The sequence below is a fragment of the Lottia gigantea genome (assembly GCF_000327385.1).
Source record: "Lottia gigantea unplaced genomic scaffold LOTGIsca_125, whole genome shotgun sequence".
Classification (NCBI taxonomy): Eukaryota; Metazoa; Mollusca; class Gastropoda; family Lottiidae; genus Lottia; species Lottia gigantea.
Genome location: NW_008707332.1, coordinates 421,967 through 443,964, shown reverse-complemented (window position 1 = coordinate 443,964; position 21,998 = coordinate 421,967). Strand labels below are relative to the sequence as shown.

The window sequence follows — 21,998 nt, the reverse complement described above, 5'->3', positions numbered from 1 at the left end:
TTATCCTAGTATGGTGAGGATCAAAGTGGAACAGACTTTATCCCAGTGTGGTGAGGATCAAAGAGGAACAGGCTATATCCAAATTAAGTTGAAGGGAGCAATAACCCCCAAGATGAATACCTCTGTATGAGGAGGATCCAAGTAGATATTGTTATATCTATGTACAAGAAAATGGACTAACAGGAAAAACAAATATCTAACAAGGAGACTAATAATGAGGGGGTGGGGTTAAAGTAAAAGAGAAAAATGCATAGATATCCAACAATAAGTATAACAGGGGCTAAATCCAAAGGGCAACAGGCCATATTGAAGCATGAGAGGTCAAGAGTAAATTGATCTGGAGTACAAGTCAAGCAAGAAAAATATGAAATATGAAATGCAGCTGCACTCGGATAACGTATTCCCTTGTTGTAGGACAAAATGGTAGTCCATCGTTGATGATCTGTAGCCTACTATGTATGCTTTTGTAAAAATTATATATGAAGGGAGGTAACTCATATTGTAACATTTGGATTCAAGCACGCCACCCAAATTTAATTCTTCACGTTCATGTTAAAAAGTAACATCTGCATATCAGCAAAGTGTGGAACAAAATTTGATATGATTGAAAAAATATTTAAAAAAATCAAACTCTTATCTTTGTGTGGCTGTTTAGAGTTGATAATTAACAGACGTAAAGGGGCTACCTTAGGGTATGATCGTGACGTGAAGTATTATCTGTTGAAATATAGACTATACTACCGATTTAATTGGGTTGATTTAACCTTGGAGCAATGACTGAAATTACTCCAAGATTTAACATAAAATAGGATTTAGAGCAGGCTATAAACTTTGTCATCAAAACCCTTTTTTTTTTAGTAAACAGCAGATGGAACAGCACATCACCGAAATGGGGCGATTTGGTATTGTCCACATTGGCAATGTGGCGAATGTGCGCACCGGATGTTCTTTAAAACAATATGGCGGGTAAATAAGAGAAAATTTTGTTTTTGTTTTGTTTTTGTTAGATTGTATCTGTTATGATTAATTTTTTAAGTCCAAACCTCATTTTTATCATTGATATAAACAGTTGCTCAATGATTCTCTTGCATTTGAAAGTATTATTTTGTAATGATAAAGAATACCGGTATTCAAACATTCATTTCATTTTGACAATAAATAATAACCCCACAAGAAGAAATGTCAAACAAGTGCTGAAGTGGACTAGTATCAAAATTAAAATACACCTCCCTCAAAGACATTTCAACTGACAACAAGCTAAGGCCTAAACCAAATATTGGTTTAAGATTGTCCAGTGTAAAACAATTTTAAAGATAAAAGATGCAGTCAGTATAGATTTAGATCTTCCTACAGTTACACTCCTACCTACAGGACATGTACAAAGACAATAGTAGACCTTGTTGGATGATATATTTCACCATGCATCTAGCATAGGTAGGTGATCCATCTCCTGGTAAAAATTTTTAATGCTACAGCCTTTAACATTTAGCGTCTCCAAACTTTATCTACCAGGATGATGAGGATATAGTAATAGTCCTCTTGTTCATGAAATACTGGTACATTTTTTATTATTTGCAGGGGTTAAGATAAATAATTGCAAGAATGAAACTATAGTTGTTCTAAATAGCTAAAATCTGCTTTCAAGATGGAGGATGATACCAAGATTGATGAATCTGGTGATGATAAAATACAAACTATTGATAAACATCAGATAAAAGATCTGATGGGAGAAGAAGAAGAAGAAGAAGCTGATGATGAAGAAGATATGGATTTTTCACCTGATGCTAGTTATAGTTCAGTCAATGAATCATGTGAATCAAGTTTTGAAATGGATAAAGTCAGTAAAAAGACAAAGTCTAAGACTAAATCCAGTGTTAAAAGGTTTGTATTTTTTTGCAAATAATAATAGCAAAATGTTAGAATAGTGCTAAATGCAATATCATAATATTTCGTCCTGTGTCTGTCTCAACTAGAAGTTTAGAAATAATTAAGTTTCTTCTGTTTATTTTGGATGATAATGCATAACATATAAAGATAGCTGGGATAGTGGCTGACATGAAACAATATCTATCTGGAAGATCTATTGAAATTCTGGCTTTGCAAAAGAGAAATGCTTTGAAAGGAAAAAATGTTAATTTGCATATAATGGTAACCCAGTTTGAGCCCTGAAAATAGTGACACACAGCTCTATTTTAAGAGATGACTATATTTTTGTATTTGCTATTTATATCAGAGATGTAGAGGCAAGTAATGTAGATGATGATGATGACGATGATGATGATAGTGATTCAGATGTTCTACACATACATTCTGATGAATCTGAAGAAGAAATGGTTTGTGAAAATGATAAGGTAGTAGGTGAAGATGATGGTTTAGAAGAAAAACTAACAGAGGATGCCTCAAAAAATCACCTGACGGCTAATAATGTTAAAAATATCTTGCGTGTAAGTAATCTTATTGTTGATATTTTTTGGAATCAATGGGACATGTATGATAAATTGTTGATTATTAAGTGAACTTGCCGCTATTTGTATCTGCAATTATCCTATTTTGGTAGATATATGAATAGTGAGCATATTAAGCAGTAAATAGGACTGTAAAACAGGAAAAGAGTAAAGTAGTTAAAAGAAATCTCAGCTCATTTCTAACTAACAAGAGATTATCTCATCATGACAGCTTATTTTAAAAAAATGTGGATTATCCTCCCACTATTAGACTATTAAACTAGTGAAATTTTTCAATGGTTATTTAATTAGGACATTTTAGATCTGTAATATGCATTCCGGTACTGTATTTTCCAGCATGTAATTACTAGTAAAGAAGTAGTTGATATGGTTAAAAATACAATAGCAACTGAAGATATAGAGAACACATCAGACCAAACAAAACACCTAGTTGAAGCTACTTATGAACCTAAAATGACCAGGTCTAAAATGAAAGAAGTGATGGAAAAGGGAAAGGTAATCTTATTTAGTTCATAAAATATATTTTTTATTGTGCCTCTTGTTTAATGCACCTAATGAGGTACTTAACAATGTCTTTTCATTTCAAGAACAGAATAAAATACTACACCTTTCTAAAGGTGTCTGACAAATAGACCTGAATCACAAGCCATATTTCAGTAATGAAGTTACTAAATTTTGTTACTTAAAGATTTTTCGGTTACATTCACACTGTCTTGCACCAGTGTATTATGATATTTGTTTTATTGTAGATTCCCCAAGTGTGGCCCTTGTCACCATTGAAGACTGGTAGTAAAAATAAACCAAGTTTTCTAGAATTAGAATTTACTGATGATGAAGATGATGAATATAATCCAGACAGAGATGTAAGTATATTTTTCATGATAATTTAATGCGTCCTCATTGTGATGCAGATGTATTTTGCCTTCTGACTGTGTGTCATTCCATCCAGGTTTGTGAAGCAATGGGGGACCAAAGTGTTGCTTATGCTTGTATGCTTACAATTAGATGATCCATGGTTTGATCAAAGCTTTGATCGCAATAGTACATTTACAATTTCAACCTAATTTCAGTGACTTTTTTCAAAAACAGATGTTATTTCTGTATTCTATAATATGTATGCCATTTGAGTTCATTTATTAAATCTTTAAAGAATTCTTACTTGTCCATGATTTATACAGCCAATATTACTATTGCTTTAATGGTTTAAGATCAAATTGAATTTAACCAATGACGAACATAAAGATATCACCATAAATACAAAATAAAAATCGTTACATTAACATGTTTAAAAAATAGTTTGATATATATTTTTCCAGCCAGTACGAGAGAGTGATGATGAATCTACTAGTTTTCTCTCATCACAAGCTAGTGATTTTGGTTCTCCTTGTCCTCGAACACCATCTACACCAGCTAGCCATCCTAGACCATCTACTTCTAAAAAGCAGGTAATAATATCTTATCATTTCTCATAATATTTTATTTGACTAGTTATTGGCATTGATAAAAATGATGGACAGCATATTTGACAGTAAATTTGACGGTATGTTTGACAGTAATTTGACAGTATGTTTGACAGTAAATTTGACAGTATATTTGACAGTAGTATATTTGACAATATATTTGATAGTATGTTTGACAGTATGTTTGCTATTGATTATCTTTTGGAAGGGAGTTTACTCTCTTTCTTCTGATTTCCTTTTGGAAATTGCTTAAAAGTACAATGCTTGGCATTTTCTGTCTCTATGTGTTTCAGTTTTTTGTCAGTCCTGCTGTACCTGTGAATAAATCAGTAAAAACAGATTTGGCAAAAGCCTTTGATAATGTTGCTGAAACAGATGAAGAGTTTCTTCTAAGAGAGGTAAGTAAATTTTGTAGCTCTGTTATTTTTCAAAGGATTTAAGTTTATGTTTGAAATGGGGAGATATTCAACAGATATATGGAGATATTTCCCTTGCTCTGACACAATAAAACTTTGGTAGCTCCTTGATTTTAGCTGATTTTATAAAATTTATAATACAAATAAAGCATATGTTTAAAATGGGGTTATTTGCATCAAGAAAATAAAAAGTTATTGCCCTTGATCTTTTATATAATAAGATAGCACGATTCTATTAACAGATTAACAGTGCTTATGATACAGTAGCTAGAAGAACCAGATCTAAATTACCTCTAACATCTACATCTCTAATAGAATTAGAATCTACATTGATTGAAGTAGCTCCTGATATAACAGAAGATATGTATGATACTAATCTAGGACAAGATGAAGAATGGCAAGAATTTCTTAGTTCATTATATACTGGTACTGTTACTAAAATAGATGGTATTTACACAATTTTTATCATTATACTTTACTGTGGAGTCATCATTCTTCCTGGTTTTGTGGGTTGCTCGATCTAGGAATTCTTGCCTCTACATAAATACTCGTGGAATATAGTAAGAATCTACAAATTTACAAAATAACTATGATATGCCAAACAATTCCAGTCACCAAAAACTACATCAACTAAATTTTGAACAATAATTGTAATGGACTCCTCAAACAAGAAGTACCATCAGGTGTTTGGAAAAGAGTAAGCATGATCTGCGTTGTTCAATCATGTATTCTTTTCATTTCAATGTCAGTCATTTATTTTTTTCTTCAAGATAATATATTTGTCTGAATTATAATTACAGTAGCACCACAAGAATCACAGGAAGTAGGTGATGATGAAACTAATGATCCAGAATATGATTATCTGGGAGAAGCTGAACATGAAGAGAAAGATGAAGAAGATTATAAATATTGTAGACCCTATAAAATACCAAGTATGTATTAACAATTTTATTCTATTTCTATTCAATGCTTAATGTGAACAACATCAGACAATATGAAATTCAGTTGAGCATTGAAGCACTTTATGATGACAAAAGTGCCTTGGATTTTTTTAACCTGGTCTGTTATGCTTATTGAAGAAGATGCTAGTTGCAAAAAAAAGAATCTCTTGGGCATGATGAACACTCAAAATGTTTTGCATATACAAATGCAGCAGATCAATGATCTTATCTGATTGTAGGCTTAAGTAAGGTAAAACTGTATGATATGTGATATTATTACTCAATGGTGTCTGAAAGCGTGGTTATAATTTATGTTGATAAAGATTTTTCCACATTTACTCATAGTGTACGAAGGGTGGGCATATATTTGCAATGATATAGTTATGTAATGACTATTTTGTTATGTAGAGAAAGAAATGTTTGATCTATTAGATCAACTGACAGAGTTTATGGCATCAGATCAAGAAGATGAAGAGGGAAAGAGATATACCAGGTAAAATATATTAAAAATACAGTTACATTCTTATAAAGTTACTTTTCAAATACAAAATGTTTCTTACCTACACAAATATGTGGTTTTACAGTAGTAATCTTCTTTAAGATCTGAAAAGCAGACACAGACTTTTCAAAAAGTGATGCATTTGCCTCTTGTACCTTTATTATGCTAAGCCTTGAATGAACAGCACAAGACAAGCATTTATTTCTTCATTATAGGGGAGATTCTACAGAATCAGATGAAAATAAAAAGAAGAAAAATAAATCATACAAACCATCAACAGAAGGTTTACAGTTTACTTCCAGTCAATTTTTAATTTTACAAGATCAGATAAGAAGGGTAAGTACTATTGCAAGAGGATACAGTGAATCAATACATCTCAATATAACATGTCATGATACATAGATGATATTACATGGTCTTGTATCAATACAATCAGTACACTGTCAGTATATCGACAATGAATTATTAATTATATTAGTTTCTGAAAAAATACGGTAGTGAAAAAATGCTTGAATAATGCATGCCCCATTTTTATCTTTTACCCCATATTATGTGTATTGTAATGTAGCCCTTAATTTGTGATACATATCATAACGTGAAATGACCCCAGTAATAGCAGGTACAGTAGATACAGAATTAAGTAATGGACATTTAGGGTCAGTTCCAAATAAGATCACAACAATACTCAGCAAAATTCTTATCAATTTTTTTTCTAGCATATTCAATTAAGCACTCAGTTTTATTTTCTGTGTTTGGGATGTGATGATTATAAACATATGACTAAAGTATGTGTCAAACATTTGGTAAGTAAATATTTATTTTAATCTTTCATGTGGGCTGCAATAATTGCAATGCTTCACTATATAGTTGAAATCTAATAGTTTATCTCTAATTTCTTCAAAACATTTAAGACTATTAAATATTTCTACTGTGTTTCACTGTAGCAGGTAAACTTTGTATTACAGACTGAGAAAAAAAGTTCATGATGTCATGATTTTCAAACTGGCCGATGTAAAAAGGGCAACTTTGTCATATGAAAAAGGTTGCTATTTGCAGCATACAAAGCTGTTTGGATAAGGTGAACATCTATTTATTGATAAAGAGATATGATTTAAAAGACAAAGAATAAATGCTTGTTACCCCTTCAATTAAACTTAAATTTGTTATTTCAGAATGAATTTGATATGTTTAGAAAGGCATCAATGATGGGTGAGAAATCTAGTTATAATGTCTGTAATTTAACAGAATCTCTAGAGTTAATACAACAAGATAGATGTTGGGATATTGATAAAGAATTAGAAGATATACAGTCTATGTCATTTGATGATACAATCAGTAATGTATCAGATTCTGATGATGGTTTTAATAATACTGATAGTACATTTAAAAGACAGCAAGCTAAATGTGGTAAGTCTGTGCCTAGTAAAAAGTGAGCAGTGTTTAATTTTACACAATAACATTTCATTTTGTTAGTCAAAATTGTTTTCTTTGATTAGCTGAAAAACAAAACCTTCACTAAAATCTGTGAATCACTTTTTTTTAAGAATTCTAGGATTATTGTGATTGATCTATTCATATAGGATTAATACAAAACCAAGTCATTTACTAATGGTTATGAAATGTGAATCAAAATATTAATTGTTTAGCTAATTAAATTTATAATCTGAATTAAACCTTAAACCTTTGCTACCTCTTATGATGACCAACAAATTTGTTCAAAATGAGAATCTGTTCATCATTGGACTTTTCATTTTATGTAGGATTCCTTTAAAAGTGTGAATTTTTTTAAAATTTGTCAATGAACATTTCAGAAGCAATATTAGAATCTCAGAAAGAAATATTTTGGAATAATCAAGTGTTTTTCTATCCTGAACTTCTGCCTAAACGTAGATTAATGAGTCTTAAAGAAGCTAAAGATTCTCGTGTGTTTTTTACCCCTGGAGAAGACAAGTAAGTATTGAACATAAAAGTGTCTTTGAAATCTCCTTCAGACAATGCAAAGGGTGAAAAGTTCTCTCTAATTCCCAGTTGGTAGTCCATTTAAACTTTTTTAATACTTGAAATAACACAGTTTTCATAGAAAATCAAAATGATATTAGATGTTTAAAATTACAACTCTTTGAAATATTATGATTTTGCATGCAGCCACAAAAAAGGCATTTTTAAGAGTTTTGATATTAATCTTTGCTCAAATGTGAACCAAATATTTCAAAAATATTAATTTTGTTTTATAGAATGATAGCATTGGCTATGGATCAATTTGGAACAACACCAAAACATTATAACTTAATACATAAATATTTAATGCCAGCTAAAACTGTTAAACAGATATCATTTAGAGTTAAAAATCTCGCTTCAAAAAGATCTCAAGACAACCCTGTTAAAGTAGGTATAGATTTTTGAAATAATTTGACATTGTATTTTGTAATATCTTGGTCTATCATAATTTGACAGGGTTCCTAACCAGTAGAATTGTAGCTTTTCCAATTATGGCAATATTTGCAACTGATGTTAAATAAATAAAAATACCTTCTTTAATAATATATATTATTTGATTGTAGTTATATAAGAAAAAGAAGATATTACCAGAAAATGCCACATTATTTCATATATTCTCAATAGATAGTATGATACCACCAAAACAACAGAATATTGATTTATTACCAAAATGGTGTAAGGTAAGCAATCATTTCAGATATTATCAAGTGTTATTTGATATTTGTTATTAAAGTAAAAACCTGTTTGTTGGATGGATATATTTATGGTATATTATGCATGCACTGAATTATAAAAAAAAATGTGCTAAGAGAACTTTCATAATTTTTTTGTATAATTGATATAAAATGTTGAAAAATAGTGACCAGGCCATGTGTTCATGCAGGATCTTAGTGCTGATGTTTCCTTGATTCTCAATACGTGGCCTGCTTTCCTGTTTCTTAAGAAACCTTAAAGTAAAATTTTGTACACAATATGTAATTTTCACCAGTCTTTGGATAGAATTTAAATGAAGAACTCAGAGACATTGATGTTTTGTTTTTGATAAGTTATTCTGTTTTTAGAAATATAAAGATAGTTTAGAGAAAAAAGGAAAAGGTGTAGAAGAATGTAATAAGGTAAGACAGGATTCCACCAAATATCATTCTTCACTGAGTGTCACTGTAATGAGAGTGAAAACAACTTTTTTTTAAACTGCATGAAAACTCATAATAATGGAAATATAGGAAAATTGACAAAAGTGTGATCACAGGCTAGAAACCCTAAATCAGGTGGTATCAGGTGTCCCATAAATATTCCTTCCATATTACAGGTAGAAGTTGAGAAAGTAGAAGATATAAAATTAACAAAGAAGAAAAATACAAGGTAAATAAAACATTAAAGGCTTTGTTTTTTCAAGGCTTTCTCAAAAAGCGAATAATTTTTGCTCAATTTCTGACCAAGTTACAGTAAGGACAATGCTATAATCTATGACCTTTTCTTCAAAATTTATGTCAAAGTTAGTATAGAGAACCCAGAACTTTAATTTTGTCATCATTATTTTTTATGTAATTTTCAGATCATTCAAAACATCAACAAAGTCAAAGAAAACACCTAAAAAGTCTCCATATAAGACCCCAGTGCCTGTTTCACCTAAAGCTTCAAAGACTCAAGCAATGCCTACAGCTTTGATTACTTCAGCAGGATTGTTTGTACCAATACGTTATGCTTCTCCCTCTAAATTACCACCAGATCTTCAGAGTGCCATCATTGATGGTTCACCATACCAACTACCAGCACCTAGACCTAAAACAACACCAGAAAAAACAGATTCTCATGCTGCTGGTAGTTCCAATTACTTCAATACACCAACACCAGACTCTACTAGTCAACCTTCACCATGTCCGGTTACAGACCACCTTACCAATACACATTCAGATCTACCTGATTCTACTGACAGTCAGCCAGCACTAGTATCTGTGAATCAACCATCTAGTCAAGCTACAGCTAAAACTGCAGAACTGACAACTGCAAAACCATCACAAGCTATTGCATCTGTTGCCCCAGACTCCACAGGCCATAGTCTTACTTTTAGTGGAGATGAGACAAGTGGTAAAGAAGAACATGGTATGGCATCATGTCCAATGGATGAGACTGAAGATCAACAAACAGAAGAAGAGTCATGTGCTACACTAAATAAGCCAGGTGTGAGTGAACAGCAGCAAGAGAAAGACCAGTGTTTGCTGGGAGGTGGAAAGGAAGATACACCCAAAGATATAGTGAAGCAACCTAAACATGTAGGCTTTGTAGATCTTCACAGTCAAGCTTCACCTCTTTCAGATGTACCAGTTCAAGTTTTGGACGATGAGAAACATCTTTCAGATGACATACCAAGTGAGCAATATCAAACATCAACAGTTGCATCATCAGCAAGAACTGACAATCCAATAGATAAAGATTCATCAAGAGAAAGCACAGAGAACAAAGAAGAGGGATGTATACCAGAAAAACCTGCATCCAAAACCATTGTGGCTGTATCACAGAACAATCTGTCAGGAATCTTAGTAACCACTCCTGTTCCCAGTCCAGTCAATATGGAGGTCTTTTCAACAGCTTCCAGTGATATTGATACCATCCATCAGAAAGAAGCAGCAGACACTGTGACTCCAACTAAAAATGACAAGACAGACCCCCCAATTGCAGATACATCTGGTTCTTTCTTATCAACACCATCAAGTCTAGCTTCATCTATAAATTCCTCCACAAATACCACACCTAAAACTGCTGTAGAAATAGTTGCTACTCTTGCTCCATTTTATAATAGTTATTTGGTAGATCCTGTAGTGACGCAACAGAGTCAGTTAGAAACAACGCCTAAAAAATACCGGGAACTTGTACCCAAATCTGACTTGCCTCAACCTGCTAATAAACAATTATTTTTAAGTCCCAAAAAGAAAACCAGTCCAAAAGTGACAAGATTAAAAAGAGGAGTGAGAGCAATTTTACCTAAAGGATATGTGCATGATGTTAAAATATCTCCCACCAAACGAGCTGCAAATCAAATCAAACGTAAAGCTGCTAAAATCTACCATAAAGGAAATAGTCCAAATAAATTGTTACTACCAAAACCTCCATCTTTTACAGACTCTTTACATTACCCTAATACAAGATATCAAAAACAATTAAATCTTAACAACAGTGCTGTGAAATCTAGTCGTGTAACTAAACGTAGATTGTCTGAAAGTGAGAAAATGGAGGAAAGTGATGAACATCAGAGTGAAGTGGAAGATGCGTCTGCTAGTCAAGATGAAAGTCAACCAGAAGATGATTTAGAAGATGTTACTATTGATGATAATTTAGAAGAACTAATGGCTGCCAGTACCACCATAAGGTAAACATGAACTCTGAACTTTATCTGATCACTATGAAAGCATTTGAATACTGGATATTTAGGTACCAAAATAACCATAAAACAAACATCATAGTCTGTGGTGTTCAAAACTGGTGGGAAGTTCAATAAAAAGATCTGCTAACTCAACAGCATCTAACATGTTAAAATTTGACGATTCAGGATTGTAAAACTGAAAGTTAGAAGATTTATTTCTATTCTTATTATTTGTAGATTTGATCCACGTAAATCATCTCATCAGATCCATGATAATAAAACCAAAGCCCAGAGAAGACGTGAAATGAATATAGCTTTATTAGCTCCAGACATCTTAGAATCTGACCCAAAGGTAAATATATTATAGTAAGCCATTTGATCTACCCTTGTGTAATAATGACTGTTATCCAATATTGTAAGCTATGGTAGGAGGGTATCTCAGAAAGCAATAATTTATTGTAAAAGAGACCAATCCCTCAAGATAGGACCTTAGAGTATTCACAACAATAAACCTTCAAACCATTGTTGAATGCCTTTATATGGGTTAACTATACTAAATAAATGAATTTTTTTTTGTCTATTCAGAGAGATGATAGAGATACTGCATTCGCTCAGGCTTATATGCATCAAGTTAAAGAAACATTATCAGATGATATGGAAACATATGAACAGTTTTTATTATTAATGTGTGAATTTGGTAAAGGAACCCAATCACCAATAAATGTAAGTATAAATAGGCTATACATGTATATTTCTACACTATGTTTATAGAATAGTTTTGTAATGTACAACATAAGAGTTTGTCATTTATTATTCGTTCTTTATTGGCTTCATAATTGTTATTTATCTCCTGATGGTTATTTATTATCTACATGAAGGCCGCTGTGCTTTGGAGGTTATTTACCATTTGCACTATAGTTACTTATCACTAACATAAGAGTTATTTACCATTTGCACTATAGTTATTTATCACTAACATAAGAGTTATTTACCATTTGCACTATAGTTATTTATCACTAACATAAGAGTTATTTACCATTTGCACAATAGTTATTTATCATCATCATTGCGGTTATTTACCACTTGCACAATAGTTATTTATCATCATCATAATGATTATTTACCATTTGCACAATAATTATTTATCACCATCATTGCAGGTATTTACCATTTGCACAATAATTATTTATCACCATCATTGCAGGTATTTACCATTTGCACATACAATAGTTATTTATCATCATCATTATGGTTATTTACCATTTGCACAATAATTATTTATCACCATCATTGCAGTTATTTACCATTTGCACAATAAATAGTTGTTTATCACCATCATTATGGTTATTTATCATCATCATGGTTATTAATGTAAACAATTATAGTCAATCATTTCATTATTCTGTTTGATTATTCTGCAATAAATGATACTTTGTACTGAGCACATTGTCACTTGAATTTTACACAGAGTATAGTCTAGGTCTTCAGAAAGGGACCGATATTTCCACAAAACTAAGCAATATTGTTCAGGTGAAATATTATTGTCTCACATGTTATAAGTTAGTAGTTTCAACAACTATAGATCCACAATAGTTGTCAATGTCTGTATTGAGGGTACTTATAGAACTATTTCTTCTTATATTATCTAGTCCATAGTTCACAGGTAACTTAGGCTGTTTATTACATCTAACACATATCATTATAATACGTTTTAATTCTTCGCGAAATTTACTACCACTTAAACAATATAGTATAAAATTCAGCGAATGATTAGCATACATTAAGACATCGGTTATAGCAGACGCTAAACTATAATTCGCCAGCAAATCATAATTTATGCTATTATCTTCTTGATAAACCACATCGAATATATAAGGTCGTATGATAACTAGTATAGTTTTGGGTGAGGAAGTCAATAAAAAACTAATGGAGACAACAAGTAGCATTAGAGTCAGTCGCGTGTTGCCATAATTCTTATACACAAAAGATGATGTTGGTGTACCATTTCTAGAGGTCATTTGTTGTAAAGATGAACGTCTTTTCACTGCCTTATGATGATCATAGATGATCAATCCATTAAAAATTACTAATATTACAAATGGTAGAAAACAATAGACTGTAGCATCTAACCACGGCCATACCATCTCTAAAAATTCTTTCTTGTGTTCTTTTATGGCTTGGCAGATTCCATCTTCATCAATAGTAACAGTAAATAAATAATGCATAGTAAATCCTATTAATAAGAAACCCAATAACAACATGACTTTCTGTGTTCGTCTGATGGTTGAATACTTGTGTACCATCAATGGATAGTGTATCACTATATATCTATCAATCGTCATGGCCACCAAAATCCAGGCAGCCATTGTAAAACTCCAGTAACACATAAATGAAATAGTTTTACATATCTCTGCTGATGTATTTATCAAATCATATCCCATGATGTAAGATAACCAGGTTCTAAGACAAGCACAGAATAAAACAGATGTATCTGCCACAGCCAGTGCTGCCATGTAATAACATGTTGATGATTTGATCATTGATGTCCTTGTCATAACCAGCACACTTAAAAAGTTCCCAATGGTACCAAGTATAAAGAGTATAGGATTAGTATAAATACCGATATTCTGTGCCATTTGATACTGACTATAAGAAGATAGTTCTGTTAAGATATCAATATAACCAGGTGTGGTACTATTCCAAACTTCGGTAACATTATATTCTGGTGTTGGTGCTGTTACACCATCTATGTGGTTGTCAGACGTGTCATTTAATTGCTGATATTCCATATTTGGTAAGAAAGGTTGGATGCCATGAAGTCCCAAAATTCTTTTCATACTTGGTAATACCATTGCGAGTCCTCATTTGTTAAAATTGAAGAGAAATATGGTAATGGACTAATCCCACAGAGTTTCAACTCCATTATAATAATTTTTCATTAGTATGTTGTATAAATGTAAGGTTGAGAATTAAGCAGCTGAGTTTGATTTTGAAGATCATGTCATAATATGATTTAGAATGGATATTTTTAATTTTAATCCACTTTTAAAACTTAAAGTGTGAAAGTCCAAAGATTTATGACTGGATGATGTAAGTGCTTGATGTCTGAGACTAGTATTATCATCAAGTGACTTGACTAAGAACCAATAAACTTTTCTCCTCAAATCTCTTTAAGCGTTTCAGTTTGAAGTAATTTTATGTGGTAATTTGCAACAAAAACTAAATTTTCTATACTTGGAAGCATAATATGGAAATGTCTGTGACTATCTGATGACCCTTGTAAACAAGTCATTTTCAAACTCCTTCTGATACCTTGAAATCATTAGACACTTTTTGTAATTTTTCATGGAATATAAAAAAAAAGGTTCATTTTCTTTTGTAAAGCAGAACAGAAGTGCCCAATGCAGATGAGATTTGGTACTTATACACTCAAAGCCTAATAGTTTACAGTCTTTCAATCAAGGACTCTGATTGGCTGTATTTGCTAGCCAACAATCCAAACTTCTATTATACAAGTACCTAATGATGTCAAGGTATTAGAAGGGGTTAGTAATTGTCAAGATGATGAGAAGTAGGGTTAATATTTGATATAAAAATAAGGACAGTGGAAGGAAAGGTAAATAGGTTATCTCAATTAAACCATACTATTACTCATCTCATGTCATGTCAGTTATTAAGTTTAAGGTCAAGTAGGAATAAAAATGGAGTTTTATGGCTGAATAATATATAATCTAACAGGTGGTAGATCATATGTTAATTCACACAAATTTCGTGGTCAACCTTGTTTTCTTGGACTAAGCACGAGAGTATAACATGCTTTAAAACTTAAGTCTGAAGAAATTTGTTCTTGTGCTGGAGGAGTTTTCAGAAATATTGTAACTCTCGATTCTGATATCTTTCTAACTTGTAGAAATCTGATTGGTCAATATTATCAATATCAACCAATCAGGGATCTTTAGGTTGTACAATCCTTTCAGGTACTAAATCTCTAAGAACATAGCCATAAGCATAACTATGGTTTACACATATATTTATATGTACTGATAGAAAGTATTTGAAAGAGGTTCTCAAGCTTTTTCATTTGTATCAGTTGCATTTTAGATTCCATTTGCATCATTCTGATTGTCTGTATGTATTTAGTTCCTGTGTTTCTGGAGATTAGAATTGGATGTTATTATTGTATACAGTTAATTTAGTCCAAATATTGCTAGATTAAAGGAACCACAAACCTTACCTGTTGGTGTGAATGGTGTACAACTATATATTCTGGCACCTTTATTATCCCTCCAATTCTTCTTTGCTGATTCTTTCCTTTGAAAAATAGCTGTCTTCGATACAATTTTGGAAGAATTTCTGATGCTGCCTAATTTTTTTAGCTTCTCACGCTCTGTTTGTGCTTAGATGATATCTATTAACAGTTTACATTGGACATTCATTCTTGATGCTATACCATATCTCTGATAAATTTCCTTGTTTTATTCTTCAGCTATATAAAAGCTTGTGTGACTTACTGAAATGTTATCCAGAATTAATTGAAGATTTTGCTGGATTTTTACGGCCAGAAGAAGCTGTAGAATGTGATTGTTTTAGTATTAATCAGGAATATCAACGTGCTAATGAATTTCTACGAAAGTTAGAGGTAAATTTTCACCTCATTTTATTAATGATAAATCTTCTGTATTGACTGAAGAGTCGCGTGGATAAATTCAAGGAATGTATGTTTTTTAATTAGGTCAAAAACTTAATTTCAACTGCCTGTAATTCTTTCACAATTAAAATCTGATGCACCACTTCAGTTGAGACTAATATCACTCCCAAGCCATTTGTAAATTTTCTCACAGGCAGTTATGACCTAAGACATTGAAATATCTCCTTAGGAAACTAATGTTCTAGAAGTGATGAGAGTCGTAATTTCAAATATGTTAGCCTATTTGTTTAATTGCAAGAGAGTCTGTTTTAGATTCTAATTCTGAAAAGTGACATGGAAACCTTAAATTGAGTGTTTGGTAAAGCAAATATTTAGATGACTCCAATAAAATTGTCACTTATTTCAAATGTATAACCTAATTAATATAAATCATCATACAATTTTATAGATAAATTTTGAGAAACAACCAACACAGTTTCAGAGAATTCTAAGATGTTTTGATAAATGGCAGAAGAATGTAAATAAAACGGGTGATTTGTTAAAAACTCAGATAAGGTCATTATTAAGAAGTTCTCCTATATTATTACAAGAGTTTGATATGTTTTTTCCTGATGAAAAAATACCAGAATGGTAAGAATCAAACCTTTTTTTTCATCCTTACAAAGTTTAGCCAAACATTGTCTGTATGTTTTCTCATCATAAATATTTTTCTGTTACATCACAAGCAGTTTTTATCAGTTTTTAGTTAGTCATTCTTGCACTTGCATAGTAGAGATTAAATGTTGTAAATTTGTACTAATGGCACAGTTACGAAAGCACAGGCACAGGACTTGTAAGATTTGCATAGTAGGGATGCAGGCTAAAATATGTCAGTTGTCTGAAGATTGCACTGCATGAAACTATGAGTAACAACATGTTTCAGGTTCTGTTTTATATATCCATCTATATACTCGCACTATTTAAGTGTATTTCACAATATAAGTCTACATAACTAAACTATTTTGATAACTAAAGTATTTATTTGGTATATATATGTATTACAATAATTGTAGCCATACAGAAGATTATGAAGAAGTCAATCTATCTGATAATAGTGATAATGAAGATGATGGTTTTGAAGAAATAGATATACCAGCAGAATATGATACATACCGTACTAAAAGATGTCCCTGTGATTGTCATAAAGATCCTAATGATACTAAATTACAAGCTAGATTAAAACATTGTTATGATTGCTGTTTGAAGGTACGCCATCTTTGCTTTTAATAAGAACAATTTACCCCAGACTGAGAAATTTTGCAATTCATATACTGTATATTTGTGTGTATAATGCACAGATTTTTACCCAGTAAAAGACCCCTTATGGAAGGGCTGTGTACTATGTACTATACATGTACTTCAAGTATTATCCCCTCTCCTAAATAAACAGTATTTATACTGTCAATTAAAAAAGTCAACTTAGTTACAAACAATGTGCTGGATTTCCTGTTTTTATTCTAGAATGTCGATGGTGGATTATATTTCCAAACCAGTAAAAATAAATTACAGCCAGTCAAAGTGGTGTTTCATAAAGTACCAGCAGAATGTTCATCTGATGACTTTCCACCAACAACTGTAGAGTCACCAGTATCTCCTATTGACAGACCTGGTGAGAAACTATCAATAGAGGATAAAGAAAATGAGATGTCTCCACCAGTATCATCTGTTATACAGAACACAGGAGAATCTCCTCTTAAACACTGTTCATTGAAGAAAGCTAAGAAAATGAAGGTAGGTATAGATTTCACAACCCAATTTGATCAATATTTCCCTCATTGCACACCAGATAGCATCACAATCCTCATAAGGTCAATCTGATACCGGTATAGGAATTTATTTGCTTCTGTAAAATACATGGCTTAATATCAAAGACAAAAAGTAAAAGCTCTGATTTCTTTGCAGAAAAAGCAATTGGTGTATGTCTTATTGCTTATGTGCTGCACACACCCTTTCTGTCATGTAATTGGTATAGACATTTCACTACAATCAAGGGTATTCTTGAGCATAGTATTTTTGGTGTCGAGGGCCATTTCTACAGTTACCATATACATTCTATTTTTAGTTGAAGACAGACAAGAATAAAGCAGGAGAAAAGAGATTTTTATCATTAAATGAAATAACATCACCAGTAAAATATAGTACAAGTGATGTTAGTAATTTAACTAGTAGTGTTGATACAGGAACTATTACTGTTACAAATACTATACCAACAACTACACTAGCTAGTATACCGCTACCAACTTTCACTACCGAGGATAGTAATATCAGTTTATCAACCTTCCTAGATCCTAATAAAACTCTGAATATCAATCAAGATAAACCATGGGCAACAATTAATGAAAATTCATCATCCGATCTCTTGGCTAAAGCTGTTAAAGGAACAATAGGCAATATAGCTTCAAAACCATATTTACTGAATGAAAATTCCACTGCAGATCTTTTAGCTGCAGCTTTAAAAGAAGCAGAAATTCAAAGAGGTGATGTGTCTATGGATTCCAATTTTTTTCGAATGGTGAACAGTCCAACTAAATCACAAACTGGTTCAGCAGCAAGTGTTAGTGGTTCTCAACTTTCATTTAGTGGAGCTATAAACCCAATCTATTCCGATTTACTTACTCAACCTAATATTAATACTCAAACACAATCATATAGTCAACCTGTAACCACCACTAGCTTAGAAACAATAACTAATGTAAACTCAGTGATTATCAACACTTCAGAGTTATTTCCCTTGACTGGAATATCTCCTACCATACAATCATCGTCTGGTGCTATGACCACTTCTGTCAGTGATGTGAATTTTCCCACTGTGATGTCTGGGACAATAGGGGCTAATAAAACCCTCAGTAAAAGTGACAGTGCTAATATTAATGTTCAGGAAGATGTAGGCCAAGTTAATGATAAAAAAGAGAAGTCTATATCAGATGATGTTACTTGGAGTAGGTAAGTACCCTGCACTGTCCTGAAACATTACCTGAGGCTCTCTTAAATATTTCAGAGGACAGCCACAAAGCTCATGTGATGAATTTAAAAATTAGATTACTGAAAGAGACTATTGTTATAGTTTCTGATTGAAAATTGGAATGGTGCAAATTGATGCTATCAGTGTCTCCAATACACATAAAAAATTTAGAAAACCAGTTTGCAATCTCTTTAATGGTAAAGTTAGAATATATGTAATCATTGTTAATTACTTGTGCTAAATTTATGAAATTTCATATTATATGGATCACAAAAGAGTTGAAAGATTTACTTTAGTCACATTTTCGCCCTGTTATAAAACATATGACTTTATTTACTATAACATTATTTAAATATTTGATTTTTTGTATTTTGTAGAGAAATGGATCGTATTATATTAGAAATGTGTCAGATTGATGGAGCTAAACCAGAAACATATCAGAAAATTTCACAAAAACTAGTCACAAAATCACCTGCTGAGGTAACTTTAATTATAATTTCATTTCATGCACTTTATACATTTCACATTTGAATCTCTATCCCTTGAAACATGAATTGTGAGGTCATGTATCTTTGTGATATATGTGTGATATGATTATATTTCAGATAACAGAGAGATTTAAAGTATTAATGGAGTTATTAACAGATTCTCATGATGATGAAGATTCAGAGGAATATATGACAGAATAATTCAAATCATAATTATTAAATTATTGGCTCATCATAGTGGAGTCAAAAGACAAGTCATTTTAACTTTGGAATGTAGATAATTCTGGACACACGGATTTGAAGTCTCATTAACTCATTGACTTAGCTAAAAACATCCTGTTTCTGAAACTAAGAAATTATTGGTCAAAATAACAGTGAGCTTGTCCCTTTAAGATAATTTAGCTTACTTAAAACCTTATGGTTGCTGTCATTCAAATTGTCACATGATTATGAAATCCTTAAACATCAAGTGAACCAGTGAACCAAGATAATATTATTGTCCTGTACATATATATTGAATTAACTCTAAGTTATATATGTTATAAAGAATTTATAAGTATTGTTGTTTGTATAATGAATGTTGTAAACACTGTTACTTATAAAGTCAGTGTTACAATTAAAACTAATGTTATAATGATTATCTTTTTTTAAAGGTCTTTGTTTTCCTTCTCTTGGAAGAGTTTGTTGGCTTCCATAAGTTCCATGGTCACTTTACAGTTATCCCGAAGTTTGTAAATGCAGCGATTTGATTGGATTGTATAACAGAATCTGTGTAAGCAATAAGTTATCTTTACAGTTTTTCTGTTGAGAGCTACGATTGGATGTTCCTGCTGATGTACACTCCAATCCAATTCTGCATTCTGTGAGGCAAGAAATGTGGCTAGTTTTTTTACTTTGTGGAGATGGTCAAAGGTTAGATCTCATCTGGCATATGTGGAGATAGAATAATGGTTATCTCAATAGTGGTCAGAGATACGAGGTGATGTTGAAATACAAAAAGTAAAGACCCATAATGAAATTCGTTCCAAATTAAATCATCTCATGTTGCTGGACGTGGTTATCTTTCCCTAAGTTTCAAATGTAGCACATCATTTCATGTGCATATAAAAAAACACGAAAACTCTTCATGGAAAATTATATATTTTGAAGATTAAAATGATACTATTCGTTGAATGTAGACCCAAGGGGTTAAGGGTCATCTTGTGCTTTAGACATAACCTATCAGTTCAAATATTTTATCAGTAATCTGCTCACAGTATCTAGTGGACATCCCATACTTTCCAATTCATCATCTTTATCACTAAAATACAGTGAATCCTGCTCACCTGACCACCTTTATAAACCAATCACCCCTCTACGACTTTTCAATATAGTTTACGACAGATAAGCAACTACCATCATTACGTGACCAGCACCCAAGTATTTTCACAACTGTGTGTAACAAGATTAATTCAATACAAAGCTGATCTAAGACTGTTGTAAGAAACCACCCCCATTATCTTACATGGCCTCCAATTATAAATAGTGTATTTTGACATCATTAGTTTCACTATTGTCACATATTTCTCTAATATCATCCATTAATTTGCTGTAATATTTGGGTAATTCTGATATCTGCCTTTCTTCTTTAGCCTGTAAAATATAGATCATAAACAATAACCATTTATAGTTCTTAGACATGTTAAAAAAACTTTTAAAGGGATAATATGCAAATTTTCCTTAATTTGGGCACCTATATTTTCTGTCCTACTAAAAAAAATCAGATACACCATTTTTGGGGTGTTGGATTGGGTCTTGAATTTTTGTAAATTGTACAAGAAATGTATGAAAATCGCATGATTCCTTCAAAAATACCTCAAACTAGGAATTTCACTTTTTAATGTCTTGTCTATGTCAGTGTCTGAAGAAAAGATGACTCTTCTTTTTAACTTTCAAAGGCAGATACTTCTGGACAGACATGGATTTGAAGGCTCAAATTTCAACAGTGAGCTGTAAACACAATTACTGATTAACTTAACTAAAATTCCCGTCTCTGAGACTAAGGTATGATTGGTCAAACAGATGGCGAACCTGTCCTTTTAAAGAGTGGGTGTGTGATAATTTTGATCATATATTTTTTTGAGATCACTAAGTATATACCTACCAGTATAGTAGTATAACCACTTTTCTCATACAGTCTCAATTTACTGCTGATTAAGCCATTTAATTCATAGTAAATATTATAACTGTCATCAATAACATAGTGGTACTGATTATTTAGTGTGTATACTAACACTACTTTTATACACCTATAATACATTTCATAATTATATTATATATAACTTTGTTATACAATATCACATAAATAGGGTTATAACATAAAAACTTGATCAACATGTGTATATATTCATCAGTTGGACTTACTAGGTGTCATGACTAAAGAATAGAATCTCTATATAAGGCAATATATCTATTAAACTCAATAATTATTGAAACATGCTTCTAAACTTGTTTTATAATTACAAAGTTTAATGACTTATTACTTAGTTTTATGGATTTATTGGATTATATATAGGGATTCCTTTGCATAGATTTGATAATTAGGTTATCCTAAGAGGTAGTATACCTTTAAAAACCTAATTTGCACTTAATACCATGGTGAGTGTCTTCTGTTTTACCACTGTAACATTGGAAAGGCTTCCCAACTGAGCTGCTACAGCAATGGAAAATTGGCTGAGACCA

The 21,998-nt window shown here is 31.8% G+C and overlaps 3 protein-coding genes across 3 annotated transcripts; 2 read left to right on the top strand and 1 right to left on the bottom strand.

Annotated features, from left to right (window-relative positions):
• Positions 1-1,645: 1,645 nt before the first annotated feature.
• Positions 1,646-12,414, top strand: LOTGIDRAFT_237968 (hypothetical protein; the record flags this gene model as incomplete). The annotated part of the gene is made up of 21 exons (XM_009048607.1): positions 1,646-1,881; positions 2,234-2,444; positions 2,802-2,960; positions 3,215-3,328; positions 3,782-3,910; positions 4,219-4,323; positions 4,584-4,788; positions 5,142-5,273; positions 5,691-5,775; positions 5,997-6,117; positions 6,498-6,584; positions 6,954-7,188; positions 7,593-7,731; positions 8,016-8,166; positions 8,343-8,459; positions 8,841-8,894; positions 9,089-9,141; positions 9,335-11,146; positions 11,378-11,492; positions 11,726-11,863; positions 12,301-12,414. The coding sequence occupies 21 exons, from the start codon at positions 1,646-1,648 to the stop codon at positions 12,412-12,414; spliced, it is 4,512 nt and encodes a 1,503-aa protein (XP_009046855.1).
• A 936-nt stretch (positions 12,415-13,350) lies between these two features.
• On the bottom strand, positions 13,351-13,776 carry LOTGIDRAFT_138366 (hypothetical protein; the record flags this gene model as incomplete). Its single annotated transcript, XM_009048606.1, has 1 exon — positions 13,351-13,776. A coding segment is annotated over one exon (426 nt), but the record flags the coding sequence as incomplete, so codon positions are not given.
• Positions 13,777-14,701: 925 nt separating this feature from the next.
• On the top strand, positions 14,702-19,909 carry LOTGIDRAFT_237967 (hypothetical protein; the record flags this gene model as incomplete). The annotated part of the gene is made up of 9 exons (XM_009048605.1): positions 14,702-14,716; positions 15,627-15,779; positions 16,237-16,418; positions 16,841-17,033; positions 17,289-17,558; positions 17,890-18,770; positions 19,167-19,269; positions 19,395-19,639; positions 19,690-19,909. 8 exons carry the CDS (start codon positions 14,702-14,704, stop codon positions 19,476-19,478), a joined length of 1,881 nt encoding a protein of 626 aa, XP_009046853.1. The 3' UTR covers positions 19,479-19,639; positions 19,690-19,909.
• Positions 19,910-21,998: the final 2,089 nt, after the last annotated feature.